Genomic DNA, 20,000 nt, shown 5'->3' with positions numbered 1-20,000 from the left:
GTGGTTAAGGTTAGGGTTAGGTTTAAAATTCAGATTTTATGACTTTGTGGCTGTTCCAGCTAGTGACCACTCTACCGAGCTACCTCATCATGAAAAACTCTAACCTCTCTTTTTTTTCCTCCTCTCCTTCTTTTCAAGGCCTAGACATCTGATCCTATTAGTTTCCAAGGCAAGCTGGTTATGCAGCTACAGCCTTTGACATTTATCTGTGACCACTGTGCACACACCACACACACACACACTAACCTTGATAATATATCAGATAAACCACAACAGATTCTTGGATATTAGAAGATTATATTTTAGGAGCTTTCATTACATCACCTTGTTTAGAGCTACACTTTCTCTCTCCCTTTCCCTCTCACCCTCCTTTTCTCTCTCTCCCTTTCGCTCTCTCTCTCTCTCCCTTTCTTTCTCTCTCTCTCTCTCCCTTTCTCTCTCTCTCGCCCTTTCTCTCCCTCCATTTCTCTCTTTCTCTCTCCCTCTCTCTCTCTCTCCATTTCTCTCTCTCTCTCTCTCTCCCTTTCTCTCTCTCTCTCACCCTTTCTCTCCCTCCATTTCTCTCTCTCTTTCTCTATCCCTCTCTCTCTCTCTCCCTTTCTCTCTCTCTCCCTTTCTCTCTCTCTCTCTCGCCCTTTCTCTCCCTCCATTTCTCTCTCTCTTTCTCTCTCTCTCTCTCTCTCTCTCTCTCCCTTTCTATCTCTCTCTCTCCCTTTCTCTCTCTCTCCCTCACTTTCTTTCTTTCTTTCTTTCTCTCTCTCTCTCTCAATTCAATTCAATTCAATTGACTTTATTGACATGGCAAGTTCATTGTTACTTACGTTGTCAAAGTATACATATCGAAAAATTAAAATAAAATAAAAATATATATTTATATATAAAATATATATATATTTATATATAAATAAATGGTGGGACCAACAGCAATAATAATAGTAGTAGTGGACATGGGATTACCATTAACAACAACTACAACAACAATATTAATGAGAACAACAATACATTAAAGCAATGGTAGTAGACCAGTGTCAACGTGACTGAGAAGACACATGACATGGTATGAAAGACAAAACAAAACAAGATGGGAAATATTATCAACATTACTTTGCACTTTTCACTGGCTGTCCCTCAGGTTGTGGCAGGAGGACACATATTTGGCTGTCAAAACTGCACATCTTTGCTTTTCACCCAATAAATATTGGAGTTTTTCTTCATCTTTTATAGTTTCAAAGTCTTTGTATTGAATTATAATTTTGGGAAAGAAATATTCTCTTAGGTCTGAGTATTTGTCACAGTGTAATAGGAAATGCAGATTTGTCTCTACCTCTCCCTTGGAGCAAAGTGAGCACAGCCTCCTCTTTGGGCAGCCAGGTTTGTCTGTGACGACAGGTCTCTATAGCCAGACTGTGCTCACTGAGTCTGTACCTAGTCAGTGTTTTCCTCAGTTTTCTATCAGTCACAGTGGTCAGATAGTCTGCCACCATGTACTGTCTGTTTAGAGACAAGTAGCATTGAAGTTTACTTTGATTTTTTGTGGTGTCTTTCCAATAGGTGATATATTTTTGTTTTTGTTTTGTGATGATTTAGTTGGGCCAGATTTTCTGAGTGCTGTCCTGAGGCTCTATGGGGTTGGTTTGGGTTGGTGAACTGAGCCTCAGAACCAGCTGGCTGAGGGGACTCTTCTTTTGTTTCATCTCTTGACATTGTAGAGCTGTGTGATGGAATGTTTTGGGGTCACTTGTTTTTAGATGGTTGTAAATTTTGATGGCTCTTTTTTCTATTCGAATGAGGAGGGGGTATTGGCCCAATTCTGCTCTACATGCGTTATTTCAAGTTTTTCTTTGCACTTGCAATACAGTCTTGCAAAACTCTGTTTCAATTGGATGTTCGTCCCATTTGGTAAATTCATTATTAGAGATTGGACCCCATACTTCACTGCCATATAGAGCAATTTGTTCTGTAACTGATTGAACATTTCTGAGCCAGATTCTAATTGGAATTTCGATTTTGATGTTCCTTTTAATGGCATAGAATGCTCTTCTTGCTTTGTCTCTCAGCTCATTCACAGCCATGTGAAAGCTACCTGTGTTGCTGATATTTAGTCCTAGATATGTGTAGTTTTTGGTGTGTTCTAATAGAACTGTGTCCAAATAGAATTTATATTTGTCATCCTTATTTCCGGACCTTTTCTTGGAATATTATTATATTTGTTTTTTTTAGGTTAACGGTCAGAGCCCAGGTCTGACAGAACCTGTGAAGACGATCTAGGTGCTGCTGTAACCCCTCTTTAGTGGGAGACAGCAGCACCAGGTCATCTGTCTACAGCAGACCCTCCTTAGTGGGAGACAGCAGCACCAGGTCATCTGCATACAGCAGACCCTCTTTAGTGGGAGACAGCAGCACCAGGTCATCTGTCTACAGCAGACCCTCCTTAGTGGGAGACAGCAGCACCAGGTCATCTGTCTACAGCAGACCCTCTTTAGTGGGAGACAGCAGCACCAGGTCATCTGCGTACAGCAGACACTTGATTTCAGTGTAGTGTAGGGTGATACCAGGTGCTGCCGATTCTTCTAATGTTTTTGCCAATTCATACTTTCCAGGTCCATACCCAAACAGTTCAAACTACTAATTTTGAAAATTACTCTCTCCAGAAATAAGTCTCTCACTGTTGCCGCCTGCTACCGACCCCCCTCAGCTCCCAGCTGTGCCCTGGACACCATTTGTGAATTGATCGCCCCCCATCTAGCCTCAGAGTTTGTTCTGTTAGGTGACCTAAACTGGGATATGCTTAACACCCCGCCAGTCCTACAATCTAAGCTAGATGCCCTCAATCTCACACAAATCATCAAGGAACCCACCAGGTACAACCCTAACTCTGTAAACAAGGGCACCCTCATAGATGTCATCCTGACCAACTGGCCCTCCAAATACACCTCCGCTGTCTTCAACCAGGATCTCAGCGATCACTGCCTCATTGCCTGTATCCGCTACGGAGCCGCAGTCAAACGACCACCCCTCATCACTGTCAAACGCTCCCTAAAACACTTCTGTGAGCAGGCCTTTCTAATCGACCTGGCCCGGGTATCCTGGAAGGACATTGACCTCATCCCGTCAGTTGAGGATGCCTGGTCATTCTTTAAAAGTAACTTCCTCACCATTTTAGATAAGCATGCTCCGTTCAAAAAATGCAGAACTAAGAACAGATACAGTCCTTGGTTCACCCCAGACCTGACTTCCCTCAACCAGCACAAAAACATCCTGTGGCGGACTGCAATAGCATCGAATAGTCCCCGGGATATGCAACTGTTCAGGGAAGTCCGGAACCAATACACGCAGTCAGTCAGGAAAGCTAAGGCCAGCTTCTTCAGGCAGAAGTTTGCAACCTGTAGCTCCAACTCCAAAAAGTTCTGGGACACTGTGAAGTCCATGGAGAACAAGAGCACCTCCTCCCAGCTGCCCACTGCACTGAGGCTAGGTAACACGGTCACCACCGATAAATCCATGATTATCGAAAACTTCAATAAGCATTTCTCAACGGCTGGCCATGCCTTCCGCCTGGCTACTCCAACCTCGGCCAACAGCTCTGCCCCCCCGGCAGCTCCTCGCCCAAGCCTCTCCAGGTTCTCCTTTACCCAAATCCAGATAGCAGATGTTCTGAAAGAGCTGCAAAACCTGGACCCGTACAAATCAGCTGGGCTTGACAATCTGGACCCCCTATTTCTGAAACTTTCCGCCGCCATTGTCGCAACCCCTATTACCAGCCTGTTCAACCTCTCTTTCATATCGTCTGAGATCCCCAAGGATTGGAAAGCTGCCGCAGTCATCCCCCTCTTCAAAGGGGGAGACACCCTGGACCCAAACTGTTACAGACCTATATCCATCCTGCCCTGCCTATCTAAGGTCTTCGAAAGCCAAGTCAACAAACAGGTCACTGACCATCTCGAATCCCACCGTACCTTCTCCGCTGTGCAATCTGGTTTCCGAGCCGGTCACGGGTGCACCTCAGCAACACTCAAGGTACTAAACGATATCATAACCGCCATCGATAAAAGACAGTACTGTGCAGCCGTCTTCATTGACCTTGCCAAGGCTTTCGACTCTGTCAATCACCATATTCTTATCGGCAGACTCAGTAGCCTCGGTTTTTCGGATGACTGCCTTGCCTGGTTCACCAATTACTTTGCAGACAGAGTTCAGTGTGTCAAATCGGAGGGCATGCTGTCCGGTCCTCTGGCAGTCTCTATGGGGGTGCCACAGGGTTCAATTCTCGGGCCGACTCTTTTCTCTGTATATATCAATGATGTTGCTCTTGCTGCGGGCGATTCCCTGATCCACCTCTACGCAGACGACACCATTCTATATACTTTCGGCCCGTCATTGGACACTGTGCTATCTAACCTCCAAACAAGCTTCAATGCCATACAACACTCCTTCCGTGGCCTCCAACTGCTCTTAAACGCTAGTAAAACCAAATGCATGCTTTTCAACCGATCGCTGCCTGCACCCGCATGCCCGACTAGCATCACCACCACCTGGATGGTTCCGACCTTGAATATGTGGACATCTATAAGTACCTAGGTGTCTGGCTAGACTGCAAACTCTCCTTCCAGACTCATATCAAACATCTCCAATCGAAAATCAAATCAAGAGTCGGCTTTCTATTCCGCAACAAAGCCTCCTTCACTCACGCCGCCAAGCTTACCCTAGTAAAACTGACTATCCTTCCGATCCTCGACTTCGGCGATGTCATCTACAAAATGGCTTCCAACACTCTACTCAGCAAACTGGATGCAGTCTATCACAGTGCCATCCGTTTTGTCACTAAAGCACCTTATACCACCCACCACTGCGACCTGTATGCTCTAGTCGGCTGGCCCTCATTACATATTCGTCGCCAGACCCACTGGCTCCAGGTCATCTACAAGTCCATGCTAGGTAAAGCTCCGCCTTATCTCAGTTCACTGGTCACGATGGCAACACCCATCCGTAGCATGCGCTCCAGCAGGTGTATCTCACTGATCATCCCTAAAGCCAACACCTCATTTGGCCGCCTTTCGTTCCAGTACTCTGCTGCCTGTGACTGGAACGAATTGCAAAAATCGCTGAAGTTGGAGACTTTTATCTCCCTCACCAACTTCAAACATCAGCTATCTGAGCAGCTAACCGATCGCTGCTGCTGTACATAGTCTATTGGTAAATAGCCCACCCATTTTCACCTACCTCATCCCCATACTGTTTTTATTTATTTACTTGCTCTTTTGCACACCAATATCTCTACCTGTACATGACCATCTGATCATTTATCACTCCAGTGTTAATCTGCAAAATTGTAATTATTCGCCTACCTCCTCATGCCTTTTGCACACATTGTATATAGACTCCCCCCTTTGTTTTCTACTGTGTTATTGACTTGTTAATTGTTTATTCCATGTGTAACTCTGTGTTGTCTGCTCACACTGCTATGCTTTATCTTGGCCAGGTCGCAGTTGCAAATTAGAACTTGTTCTCAACTGGCCTACCTGGTTAAATAAAGGTGAAATAAAAAAAATAAAAAATAAAATTAATGTAGATGTTAAATAGTGTTGGACTTATTGGGCAGCCCTGTTTCACTCCCCGTCCCTGAGAGAAGAAGTCTGTTTGCTTGATGCCAATTTTAACCGCACATTTGTTTTTAGTGTACTTTGATTTAATAAAATAATATGTTTTCCCTCCAATACCACTTTCTATTAGTTTATAAAAAAGACCTTCGTGCCAAATTGAATCAAATGTTTTCTTGAAATCTACAAAACACAAGTAGATTTTGCCTTTGTTTTGGTTTACTTGTTTATCAATTAGAGTGTGGAGGGTGTAAATGTGGTCTGTTGTACGATCATTTTTTAGAAATCCAATCTGGCTTCTGCTCAGGACGTTGTGTTCGTCAAGGAAATTATGTAGTCTGCTATTTATAATACTGCAGAGAATTTTCCCCAAGTTGCTGTTAATGCAAATTCCTCTGTAATTATTTGGGTAAAATTTGTCTCCATTTTTATAGATTGGTGTGATCAATCCCTGGTTCCAAATATTGGGGAAAATACCTGCAGTGAGGATAATGTTGAAGAGTTTGAGTATAGCTAATTTGAATTTGTGGTCTGTATATTTGATCATTTAATTTAAAATAACATCAGCACCACAGGCCTTTTGGGGTTGGAGTGTGCATAGTTTTCCCAATAATTCTTCTTCTGTAATTGGGGTATCCACAGGATTCTGATAGTCTTTGACTGCTGATTGAAGGATTTGTAATTTTTCTTGTATATCTTTTTGTTCTGGGCTCTTTGTTATATTGCTATAGAGGTTTGCAAAGTGATTTCTCCACATATCCCCATTTTGGATAGCCAAAACCTCATGATGAGGTTTGTTTAATTTATTCCAATTCTCCCAGAAGTGGTTTGATTCTATGGATTCCTCAATTCCATCCAGCTGATTTCTAATGTGCTGTTCCTTTTTTGTTCTTAGGGTGTGTTTGTATTGCTTCAGTGTTTCCCCATATTGAAGGCATATATTTTTGTTGTCTGGTTCTCTGTGTTTTTGATTAGATATATTTCTCAATTACTTTCTTAGATTTTTGCAATCATTATCAAACCATTTTTGATTATCTGTTATTTCTGGTTTGCTCTTATGCTTGTTTAAATTTGACAAGGAGGTTCATTTGTCAAATATAAAGTTTATGTTCCAAACATCCAAATTTACACCTTCATTGCTGTTGGAGAATGTTAAGGATAAAAAGTTGTCCAGGAGAGATTGTATGTTTTGGCTATTAATTGCTTTTTGGTAGATGTCTGTACTGTTTGCACTCCATCTATAGGCCTGTTTTGTACCATGTAATTTATTGGGCCGTGATGCTTCATGGTTGGGTTCTGCTCTTCTCAGATACACTGTGATTTGACTGTGGTCTGAGAGAGGTGTTAGTGGGCTGACTGTGAAGGCTCTGAGAGACTCTGGGTTGGTCTGAGAGAGGTGTTAGTGGGCTGAGTGTGAAGGCTCTGAGAGACTCTGGGTTGGTCTGAGAGAGGTGTTAGTGGGCTGACTGTGAAGGCTCTGAGAGACTCTGGGTTGGTCTGAGAGAGGTGTTAGTGGGCTGACTGTGAAGGCTCTGAGAGACTCTGGGTTGAGGTCGGTGAGGAAGCAGTCTACAGTGCTGCTGCCAAGGGATGAGCTGTAGGTTTACCTACCAAAAGAGTCCCCTCTCAGCCTACCATTGACTATGTACAGACCCAGTGTTCCACAGAGCTGTAGGTGTACCTACCAAAAGAGTCCCCTCCCAGCCTACCATTGACTATGTACAGACCCAGTGTTCCACAGAGCTTCACGAGCTGTACTCCGTTTTTGTTTTTCACTTCGTCATAGTTGTTTCTGTGGGGGTCTGTGGGGAGGGAAAGGTTGTTGCTTCCTGGTAGGTGTTTATCCCCATGACTGTTAATAGTGTCTTAATTTCTTTTGATTTTCCCATGTCAAGCAAAGATGCACTGAGTTTGACGATAGGCCTTGAAATACATCCACAGGTACACCTCCAATTGACTCAAATGATGTCAATCAGAAGCTTCTGAAGCCATTACATAATTTTCTGGAATTACAGCTGCACAGTATTATCTCTTATTGATGGCGGTTGTGATATCGTTTAGGACCTTGAGCGTGGCTGAGGTGCACCCAGCTCGGAAACCAGATTGCATAGCGGAAACCAGATTGCATTAACTTGGCTTTTGATGACCTTAGAAAGGCAGGGTAGGATATATATACTGTAGGTCTGGAGCAGTTTGGGTCTATAGTGCCTCACACTTTGAAGTGGGGGATGACCTCGGCAGCTTTCCAATCTTTGGGGATCTCAGACGATACGATTTGGGGTTGCTGACTACTCAGACCTTGGCTGCAGCTCAGGTCAATTAGTCTGATATGTTCATTCTTAACTCACATGTTTTATACCCTCAGGTCAGAGATGGACGTTTCTGCATTTAGGGTAATTCTCTGGGCGTACCAAGTCACGAAGCAAGGTCTGGATATTACTCAGATCCAATTCAGACAGCTAACTTTACATTTCATCTTTACAAAAACATTCTCTTTGATCTGGATATTTTCCACACAACATACAATATGCAAACATCAAGCATATACTAGGAAAACTCTTAAAGTTACAATGTTTTTATTATAATGTTGTCCTTTAACTTTTAATAACATAACAAAAACAACATATATTTTCATATTCCATCTATCGTCATTACCACCATTATGGCTGAGGAAACCTATTTTCCCAAAGTCTATTTATTGCATGTTAATGTTCTGAGTCCGGTTCTCCATAGTGAGAGGACTAAGGAATTGTGTCTGCTGCCTTAAGATTTACAATGGGTGAGGTGTCATAAACCCCCCCATCTCCATACCTCTCCATCTCTCCCCCTCTGATGGGTGTGAGAGAGATCTCTCTGTAGGGTTGTGGTCCACGGTAACCTGGCCCGAGCAGGCCAGTCATGACAGGAGTTTATCAAAATCGGGTTTGTTTTCCAATTCTTTGTGGCTCTGTGTAATCTGAGGGAAATATGTGTCTCTAATATGGTCATACATTTAGCAGGTTAGGAAGTGCAGCTCAGTTTCCACCTAATTTTGTGGGCAGTACTCGCATAGCCTGTCTTCTCTTGAGAGCCAGGTCTGTGTCAGATGTGTGCGTACTGGAAGCGAAGTCAGGTGCAGGAGAGCAGAGATGTGTGAACAGGTGCACACTTTATTAAGGCAAAAGTGCAAAACAGTCACAAGAATTATGTTTAACAATAAACATCTTCGTGAAAAATAACACGGAAAAAACAAGCCAGTCTGGTGCGTCAACAATACACACGTAACACAAACAATCTTGCACAAAGACATGATGGGGAACAGAGGAATAAATACATGTAGATTGATTGGGGAATGAAAAGTAGGTGTGCAGGGAACAAGACAAAACAAATGGATACATGAAAAATTGAGCGGCGATGTGTCACGCCCTGACCTTAGAGAGCCGTTTTATTTCTCTATTTGGTTAGGTCAGGGTGTGATGTGGGCTGGGCATTCTATGTTTTGTTTTCTATGTTTCATTATTTCTGTTTTGGCCGGGTATGGTTTTCAATCAGGGACAGCTGTCTATCGTTGTCTCTGATTGGGAATCATACTTAGGTAGCCCTTTTTTCCCCTCCTTCAGTGTGGGTAGTTATCTTTGCTAGTGGCACTAATGCCCTGTTAAGTGTCACGGTCATTTGTATTGTTTTGTTGGCGACATTATTTAATAAAAAGAAAATGTACGTTCACCACGCTGAGCTTTGGTCCGCTTCTTCTGACGGTCGTGACACGATGGCTAGAAAGCCGGTGACGTCGACAGCCGAATGCTGCCCGAACAAGGAGAGGAGCCGACTTCGGCGGAAGTCGTGACAGTCTCGGCCTTTCTCAATAGCAATGCTATGCTCACAGAGTCTGTACATAGTCAAAGCTTTCCTTAATGTGGGGTCAGTCACAGTGGTCAGGTTTTGTGCCACTGTGTACTCTCTGTTTTAGGGCCAAATAGCATTCTAGTTTGCTCTGTTTTTTTGTTAAGTAATTATCTTTTTGTTTTCTCCTGATTTGGTTGGGTCTAAATGTGTTCCTGTCCTGGGGCTCTGTGGGGTCTGTTTGTGTTTGGGAACAGAGCCCCAGGACCAGCTGGCTTAAGGGACTCTTCTCCAGGTTCATCTCTCTGTAGTTGATGGCTTTGTTATGGAAGGTTTAGGAACCACTTCCTTTTAGGTGGTTGTAGAATTTAATGTCTCTTTTCATGGTTTTTGATAATTAGCGGTTATCGGCCTAATTCTGCTCTGCATGCATTAATTGGTGTTTTACGTTGTACACGGAGGATATTTTTTGCAGAATTCTGTATGCAGTCTTAATTTGGTGTTTGTCCCATTTTGTGAATTTTTGGTTGGTGAGCGGACCCCAGACCTTACAACCATAAAGGGCAATGGGTTCTATAAATGATTCAAGTATTTTTTAGCCAGATCCTAATTGGTATGTCTAATTGTATGTTCCTTTTGATGGCGTAGAAGGCCCTTCTTGCCTTGTCTCTCAGATGGTTCACAGCTTTGTGGAAGTTACCTGTAGCGCTGATGTTTAGGCCGATGTATGTATAGTTTTGTTGTGTGTTTAAGGACAACGGTGTCTTGATATTATCTTCGCTATTATTCTACAATGTGGAAAATAGTAAAAAATAAAGTAAAACTCTTGAATGAGTAGGTGTGTCTAAACTTTTAACTGGTACTGTATACATATATACACATCTTTTTTTCAATAGATTTTCCTTTATTACTTTCTAACCCTACCACCCCTCCCCTCATTGGAGTAAACCAGTGAACAATAACGCTTAGGCTTCTACTTCCAGCTGATAAATACTATATAAACTCGGAAAAAACCCAGAAACGTCCCTTTTTCAGGACACTGTCTTTCAGAGATAATTTCTAAAAATCCAAATAACTTCACAGATCTCCATTGTAAAGTGTTTAAACACTGTTTCCCATGCTTGTTCAGTGAACCATAAACAATTAATGAACATGCACCTGTTGAACGGTCATTAATAAGACACTACCAGCTTACAGACAGTAGGCAATTAAGGTCACAGTTATGAAAACTTAGGACACTAAAGAGGCCTTTCTACTGACTCTGAAAAACACTGAAAGAAAGATGCCCAGGGTTCCTGCTCATCTGTGTGAACGTGCCTTAGGCATGCTGCAAGGAGGCATGAGGACTGCAGATGTGGCCAGGGCAATAATTTGCAATGTCCATACTGTGAGACGCCTAAGATAGCGCTACAGGGAGACAGGATGGACAGCTGATCGTCCTCGCAGTGGCAGACCACGTGTAACAACACCTGCACAGGATCGGTACATCCAAACATCACACCTGTGGGACAGGTACAAGATGGCAACTGCCCGAATTACACCAGGAATGCACAATCCCTCCATCAGTGCTCAGACTTTTTTATTTTTTATTTTATTTCACCTTTATTTAACCAGGTAGGCTAGTTGAGAACAAGTTCTCATTTGCAATTGCGACCTGGCCAAGACAAAACAACGCAGTTCGACACATACAACAACACAGAGTTAGACATGGGATAAACAAACATACTATCAATAATACAGTAGAAAGTCTATATACAGCATGTGCAAATAAGGTAGGATAAGAGAGGTAAGGCAATAAATAGGCCATGGTGGCGAAGTAATTACAATATATCAATTAAACACTGGAATGGTAGAATGTGCAGAAGTAGAATGTGCAAGTAGAGATACTGTCACGACTTCCGCCGAAGTCAGTTCCTCACCTTGTTTGGGCGGCGTTCGGCGGTCGACGTCACCGGCTTTCTAGCCATCGCCAAACCACCTTTCATTTTTCCATTTGTCTTGTCTTGTTTTCCTAAACACCTGGTTTCAATTCCCTCAGTATTAGACATGTATATATAACCCTCTGTTCCACCCATGTCTGTGTGTGGAATTGTTTGTTGTTTCATGTATGTGCACGCTAGACTGGTCTGCGCTGGGTTATGTCAACCCATATTGTGTTTAGGGTTCTTAGTGCCGTGGGTTTTCTTCGCCAAAATAAAAGGCTCCTTTGTCTCCCCAACTTCTGCTCTCCTAAGCCTGACTCCCTTACAGCCAGTTACACATACCTAACAGATACTGGGGTGCAAAGGAGCAAGAAAAATAAATGAATATAGTATTTTAAATGTATTTGTTATTTTACCAGGTAAGTTGCCTGAGAACACATTCTCATTTGCAGCAACAACCTGGGGAATAGTTACAGGGGTGAGGAGGGGGATGAATGAGCCAATTGTAAACTGGGGATTATTAGGTGACCGTGATGGTTTGAGGGTCAGATTGGGAATTTACCCAGGACACCGGGGTTAACACCCTTACGGTAAGTGCCATGGGATCTTTAATGACCTCAGAGAGTCAGGACACCTGTTTAATGTCCCATCCGAAAGACAGCACCCTACACAGGGAAGTGTCCCAAATCTCTGCCCTGGGGAATTGGGATATTTTTTTAGACCAGAGGAAAGAGTGCCTCCTACTGACCCTCCAAAAAAGTTTCCAGCAGCATCTGGTCTCCCATCCAGGGACTGACCAGGACCAACCCTGCTTAGCTTCAGAAGCAAGCCAGCAGTGGTATGCAAGATGGTATGCTGCTGGCAAATGATGAGGTAGATTGGGATGAGGTAGATTGGATGGGCTATTTACATATGGGCTATGTACAGGTGCAGTGATCAGTGAGCTGCTCTGACAGCTGGTGCTTAAAGCTAGAGAGGGAGATAAGAGTCTCCAGCTTTGGTGATTTTTGCAGTTATTTCCAGTCATTGGCAGTAGAGAACTGGAAGGAGAGGTGGCCGAAGGAAGAATTGGCTTTGGGGGTGACCAGTGAGATATACCTGCTGGAGCACATGCTACGGGTGGGTGCTGCTATGGTGACCAGTGAGCTGAGATAAGGCGGGGCTTTACCTAGCAGAGACTTGTAGATGACCTGGAGCCAGTGGATCTGGCAACAAGTTTGAAGCGAGGGCCAGCAGACGAGAGCGTACAGGTCGCAGTGGTGGGTAGTATTACGGGGCTTTGGTGACAAAACGGATGGCACTGTGATAGACTACATCCAATTAGTTGAGTAGAGTGTTGGAGGCTATTTTGTAAATGACATTGCCGAAGTTGAAGATCGGTAGGATGGTTCGTTTTACAAGGGTATGTTTGGCAGCATGAGTGACGGTTGCTTTGTTGCAAATTTAATTTTGGATTGGAGATGCTTAATGTGAGTCTGGAAGGAGAGTTTACAGTCTAACCAGACACCTAGGTATTTGTGGTTGTCCACATATTCTAAGTCAGAACCGTCCAGAGTAGTGATGCTGGACGGGCAGGCAGGTGTGGGCAGCGATCGGTTGAAAAGCATGCACTTTGTTTTACTAGCATTTAAGAGCAGTTGGAGGCCTCGGAAGGAGAGTTGTATGGCATTGAAGCTCGTCTGGAGGTTAGTTAACAAAGTGTCTAAAGAAGGGCCAGAGGTATACAGAATGGTGTCGTTTGTGTAGAGGTGGATCAAAGAATCACCAGCAGCAAGAGCGACATCATTGATGTATACAGAGAAGAGAGTCGGCCCGAGAATTGAACCCTGTGGCACCCCCATAGAGACTGTCCAGAGAAGTAGTTGGTGAACCAGGTGAGGTAATCATTTGAGAAACCAAGGCAGTTGAGTATGCCGATAAGAATACGGTGATTGACAGAGTCGGAGGCCTTGGCCAGGTCAATGAAGACGGCTGTTGATGGCGGTTATGATATCATTTAGGACCTTGAGTGTGGCTGAGGTGCACCCCTGACCAGCTCCGAAACATGATTGCATAGCGGAGAAGGTATGATGGGATTCAAAATGGTCTGTGATCTGTTTGTTCAATTGGCTTTCAGAACCTTTAGAAAGGCAAGGCAGGATGGATATATGTCTGTAACAGTTTGGGTCTAGTGTCTCCCCCTTTGAAGAGGAGGATGAATGTGGCCGCTTTCCAGTCTTTAGGAATCTCAGACGATACGAAAGAGAGGTTGAACAGACTAGTAAATAGGGGTTTCAACAATGGCGGCGGATAATTTTAGAAAGAGAGGGTCCAGATTGTCTAGCCCAGCTGATTTGTAGGGATCCAGATTTTGCAGCTCTTTCAGAGCATCAACTATCTGGATTTGGGTGAAGGAGAAGTGGGGGGGCTTGGGCCAGTTGCTGCAGGTTGTGCAGAGCTGTTGGCCGGGGTTGGGGTAGCCAGGTGGAAAGAATGGCCAGCCGTAGAGAAATGCTTATTGAAATTCTCGATTCTCGATTGTTACCTAGCCTCAGTGCAGTGGGCAGCTGGGAGGAGGGGCTCTGCAGTAAAATAAAACAATGAGAGCTGCCCTCAACAGTTTACAAGTCATATTGACATTAGAGAAAGGCATAAAGCAATCACAGGTGTTGTTTGGTAGAGCTAAGACAACAACAGGTGAGACAACAATGGGTAAACAGCTAGGACAACAACAACTGGTAAATAGTGATTAATGGGCAGAGAGGGTCATTTAGCTTCACACAGGGCCTGAGAGAAGGCCAATTGTGTGCAAAGCTGTCATCAAGGCAACGGGTGGCTATTTGAAGAATCTCCAATATAAAATATATTTTGATTTGTTGAACACTTTTTTGCTTACTACATGATTCCATATATGCTATTTCATAGTTTTGATGACTTCACTATTATTCTACAAAATAGTAAGAAAAACCCTTGAATGAGTAGGTGTTCTAAAACGTCTGACTGTTAGTGTATGTTGAAGAGGATGAGACTCAAGCTGCACCCCTGTCTCACCCCACGGCCCTGTGGACAGAAATGTGTGTGTTTTTTTTCCAATGTTAACCGCACACTTGTTGTTTGTGTACATGGATTTTAGAATGTTGTTTGTTTTTCACCAAACCCCTGCTTTAAATCAATTTGTATAGCAGACCCTCATGCAAAATGGAATCAAAAGCTTTTTTAAATCAACAAAGCAGAGAGAAGAGGTTACCTTTGTTTAGGTTAGTTTGCTTGTCAAATCAAATCAAATGTTATTTGGCACGAGGTAATTCGACATAGACTTGGGGCTCAGGTACCACTTGCCTGCAGTAGCAGAGAGAACAGTCTATGACTAGGGTGGCTTTAGTCTTTGACAATTTTTAGGGCCTTCCTCTGACACCGCCTGGTATAGAGGTCCTGGATGGCAGGAAGCTTGGCCCCAGTAATGTCCTGGGCTGTATGCACTACACTCTGTAGTGCCTTGCGGTCGGAGGCCAAGCAGTTGCCATACCAGGCAGTGATGCAAACAGTCAAGATGCTCTCGATGGTGCAGCTGTAGAACCTTTTGAGGATCTGAGGACCCATGCCAAATCTTTTCAGTCTCCTGAATAGGTTTTGTTGGGTCCCTGTATTAAGGATCAGTGTTGTTACCTTCCCTTACCATATGGGGGTGGCCCATCAGGAAGTCCAGGATCCAGTTGAAGAGGGAGGTGTTTAGTCCCAGTGTCCTTAGCTTGGTGATGAGATTTGAGGCACTATGGTGTTGAACGCTGAGCTGTAGTCAATGAATATTATTCTCACATCCTTTTGTCCAGATGTGACAGGGCAGTGTTGAGTACAATAACGATTGCATCATCTGTGGATATGTTGGGTCGGTATGCAAATTGGAGTGGGTCTAGGGTTTCTGGGATGATGGTGTTGATGTGAGCCATGACCAGCCTTTCAAAGTGCTATGGGTCGATAGTCATTTAGGCAGGTTGACTTAGTGTTCTTGGGCACAGGGACTATGGTGGTCTGCTTGAAACATGTTGGTATTACAGACAGGGAGAGGGTAAAAATGTCAGTGAAGACAATTGCCAGTTGGTCAACGCATGCTCGGAGTACACGTCCTGGTAAACCGTTTGGCCCTGCGGCGTTGTGAATGTTGATCTGGTGAAAGGTCTCACTCCCATGTGAATGCTCTGAGAGACTCTGGGTTGAGGTCAGTGATAAAGTAATCTACAGTACTAGTGCCAAGGGATGAGCTGTAGGTGTACCTACCGTAGGAGACTCCTCGAAGCCTACCATTGACTATGTACAGACCCAGCATGCAACAGAGCTGCAGGAGTTGTGACTCATTTTTGTTGGTTGTTTTGTCATAGTATCTAGGAGGGCATATTTGGGAGGGAATTATGTCACCTCTAGGTACAGTAGGTGTTTGTCCCTCTGTGTGCTGAGTTGATCGGGTTCTTGTCCAGTTCTGGATTTTAGGTCGCCACAGAGTAGTACATGTCCCTGAGTCTGGAAATGGTTGATCTCCCCCTCTGTGATGGAGAAACTGTCATCGTTAATGTATGGGGATTCTATTGGGGGGATATAGGTAGCACACATGAGGACATATTCTCTGTTGAGATCATTTTCTTTTTAATTTCTCGCCAGACGTAAAATGTTCCTGTTTAGACTAATTTAATATAGTGGGTTAGGTCTGATACCCCCTGAGTCCCTTCCCAGTCTCACTGGTAGTTTGGTAGGTGGGACTACCAGCTCTCTGTAACCTAGAAGGCAACAAATAGGTCTGACTCTTCTATACCATGCTTTTTGTAGGATGATAATGTCTGTATTTCCAATTTGATTAAATCTGGGTTCCTGCTCTCTCTTTCTCTCTCTCTCAGAATACAAGGTGTGGACTACAGTGGTCAACAATCTACCAGCCCAGACCTCAGTGACCGGGTCTAGCAGAGAGAGACGCACTGTGCTGCAACTCAACTACAGTGCCTCTATGGAACAGGTACACACACACACACACACACACACACGCACACACATGCACGCTCACGCACACTCACACACTCACACGCACGCACACGAACACTCACACACACTCACATTCACACACGCACACTCACACTCACACACACACACGCACTCACACGCGCACTCACACACACACACACACACTCACACTCACACACACTCACACACACTCACACTCACACACTCACACACACACGGCTAACGTGACATGGTGTGATGAAAGAAACATACAGGAACTCAAATCCTTCTGTTCACCTGATTTAGAATTCCTCACAATCAAATGTAGACCGCATTATCTACCAAGAGAATTCTCTTTGATTATAATCACAGCCGTATATATCCCCCCAAGCAGACACATCGATGGCTCTGAACGAACTTTATTTAACTCTCTGCAAACTGGAAACCATTTATCCGGAGGCTGCATTCATTGTAGCTGGGATTTTAACAAGGCTAATCTGAAAACAAGACTCCCTAAATTTTATCAGCATATCGATTGCGCAACCAGGGGTGGAAAGACCTTGGATCATTGTTACTCTAACTTCCGCGACGCATATAAGGCCCTGCCCCGCCCCCTTTCGGAAAAGCTGACCACGACTCCATTTTGTTGATCCATGCCATGCTACAGACAGAAACTAAAACAAGAGGCTCCCACGCTGAGGTCTGTCCAACGCTGGTCCGACCAAGCTGACTCCACACTCCAAGACTGCTTCCATCACGTGGACTGGGATATGTTTCGTATTGCGTCAGATAACAATATTGACGAATACGCTGATTCGGTGTGCGAGTTCATTAGAACGTGCGTTGAAGATGTCGTTCCCATAGCAACGATTAAAACATTCCCTAACCAGAAACCGTGGATTGATGGCAGCATTCGTGTGAAACTGAAAGCGCGAACCACTGCTTTTAATCAGGGCAAGGTGTCTGGTAACATGACCGAATACAAACAGTGCAGCTATTCCCTCCGCAAGGCTATCAAACAAACTAAGCGTCAGTACAGAGACAAAGTAGAATCTCAATTCAACGGCTCAGACACAAGAGGCATGTGGCAGGGTCTACAGTCAATCACAGACTACAGGAAGAAATCCAGCCCAGTCACGGACCAGGATGTCTTGCTCCCAGGCAGACTAAATAACTTTTTTGCCCGCTTTGAGGACAATACAGTGCCACTGACACGGCCTGCAACGAAAACATTCGGTCTCTCCTTCACTGCAGCCGAGGTGAGTAAGACATTTAAACGTGTTAACCCTCGCAAGGCTGCAGGCCCAGACGGCATCCCCAGCCGCGCCCTCAGAGCATGCGCAGACCAGCTGGCCGGTGTGTTTACGGACATATTCAATCAATCCCTATACCAGTTCTGTTCCCACATGCTTCAAGAGGGCCACCATTGTTCCTGTTCCAAAGAAAGCTAAGGTAACTGAGCTAAATGACTACCGCCCCGTAGCACTCACTTCCGTCATCATGAAGTGCTTTGAGAGACTAGTCAAGGACCATATCACCTCCACCCTACCTGACACCCTAGACCCACTCCAATTTGCTTACCGCCCAAATAGGTCCACAGACGATGCAATCTCAACCACACTGCACACTGCCCTAACCCATCTGGACAAGAGGAATACCTATGTGAGAATGCTGTTCATCGACTACAGCTCGGCATTCAACACCATAGTACCCTCCAAGCTCGTCATCAAGCTCGAGACCCTGGGTCTCGACCCCGCCCTGTGCAACTGGGTACTGGACTTCCTGACGGGCCGCCCCCAGGTGGTGAGGGTAGGCAACAACATCTCCTCCCCGCTGATCCTCAACACTGGGGCCCCACAAGGGTGCGTTCTGAGCCCTCTCCTGTACTCCCTGTTCACCCACGACTGCGTGGCCACGCACGCCTCCAACTCAATCATCAAGTTTGTGGACGACACAACAGTGGTAGGCTTGATTACCAACAACGACGAGACGGCCTACAGGGAGGAGGTGAGGGCCCTCGGAGTGTGGTGTCAGGAAAATAACCTCACACTCAACGTCAACAAAACTAAGGAGATGATTGTGGACTTCAGGAAACAGCAGAGGGAACACCCCCTATCCACATCGATGGAACAGTAGTGGAGAGGGTAGCAAGTTTTAAGTTCCTCGGCATACACATCACAGACAAACTGAATTGGTCCACTCACACAGACAGCATCGTGAAGAAGGCGCAGCAGCGCCTCTTCAACCTCAGGAGGCTGAAGAAATTCGGCTTGTCACCAAAAGCACTCACAAACTTCTACAGATGCACAATCGAGAGCATCCTGGCGGGCTGTATCACCGCCTGGTACGGCAACTGCTCCGCCCTCAACCGTAAGGCTCTCCAGAGGGTAGTGAGGTCTGCACAACGCATCACCGGGGGCAAACTACCTGCCCTCCAGGACACCTACACCACCCGATGTTACAGGAAGGCCATAAAGATCATCAAGGACATCAACCACCCGAGCCACTGCCTGTTCACCCCGCTATCATCCAGAAGGCGAGGTCAGTACAGGTGCATCAAAGCTGGGACCGAGAGACTGAAAAACAGCTTCTATCTCAAGGCCATCAGACTGTTAAACAGCCACCACTAACATTGAGTGGCTGCTGCCAACACACTGACACTGACTCAACTCCAGCCACTTTAATAATGGGAATTGATGGGAAACGATGTAAATATATCACTAGCCACTTTAAACAATGCTACCTTATATAATGTTACTTACCCTACATTATTCATCTCATATGCATACGTATATACTGTACTCTATATCATCGACTGCATCCTTATGTAATACATGTATCACTAGCCACTTTAACTATGCCACTTTGTTTACATACTCATCTCATATGTATATACTGTACTCGATATCATCTACTGTATCTTGACTATGCTGCTCTGTACCATCACTCATTCATATATCCTTATGTACATATTCTTTATCCCCTTACACTGTGTATAAGACAGTTGTTTTTTTGGAATTGTTAGTTAGATTACTTGTTCGTTATTACTGCATTGTCGGAACTAGAAGCACAAGCATTTCGCTACACTCGCATTAACATCTGCTAACCATGTGTATGTGACAAATAAAATTTGATTTGATTTGATTTGTGTGTGTTACAGGTCACAGCTATTACTACCAGTGCTGAACACTGTCAACAACAAGTGTCGTACGCCTGCCGCATGTCCCGTCTGCTCAACACACCTGGTAAGAGAGTGTGTTCTTTTTTCTTCTGCTGCTTGGACACGGCTATCAGTCTCCACCTCTCTTCCCCGTTGGATCGTCACCCCTGACAACCCGCTAATTAACGTCTAATTATACTATCCATCTTTCTGCGCTTTAATGTTTGACGAACAGAACTTTTCTTCAAGGTTGCTTCAGTTTTCCTCTTTTCCGAAGAGAAATTCCAAGATTAAAATATTCACTTATGTAATTAAATATTCAACTATGTAATTAAATATTCACTTATGTAATGAAATATGCTCAAGGCCCTGTCTGTCTCTGACTTTGTTATTTGGGGTAGAGTCCAGCCGATGCTGAGGACATCAATGACATTAGCGAGACGCTCAGCTTGTCAGGAAGAAAGAAACTAAAGATTAGATGACAAGAGAGAAACACTGATGTATAATGGCAATGTGTGGGATGGAATGTCTCTA

The 20,000-nt window shown here is 44.4% G+C and overlaps 1 protein-coding gene across 1 annotated transcript in view; it reads left to right on the top strand.

Moving 5' to 3' along the window:
* Window positions 1–20,000, top strand: part of LOC112227472 (contactin-associated protein-like 2) — a 132,262-nt gene that overhangs the window by 33,468 nt on the left and 78,794 nt on the right. Inside the window, exons 8-9 of the mRNA XM_042308824.1 lie at window positions 16,207–16,322; window positions 19,467–19,551. Coding sequence (XP_042164758.1) covers window positions 16,207–16,322; window positions 19,467–19,551 — 201 coding nt within the window. The remainder of the gene's footprint in view (window positions 1–16,206; window positions 16,323–19,466; window positions 19,552–20,000) is intronic.

This window comes from Oncorhynchus tshawytscha, linkage group LG29 (assembly GCF_018296145.1).
Source record: "Oncorhynchus tshawytscha isolate Ot180627B linkage group LG29, Otsh_v2.0, whole genome shotgun sequence".
NCBI classification, from domain to species: Eukaryota; Metazoa; Chordata; class Actinopteri; order Salmoniformes; family Salmonidae; genus Oncorhynchus; species Oncorhynchus tshawytscha.
This window is presented reverse-complemented; position numbering and strand designations above follow the sequence as displayed.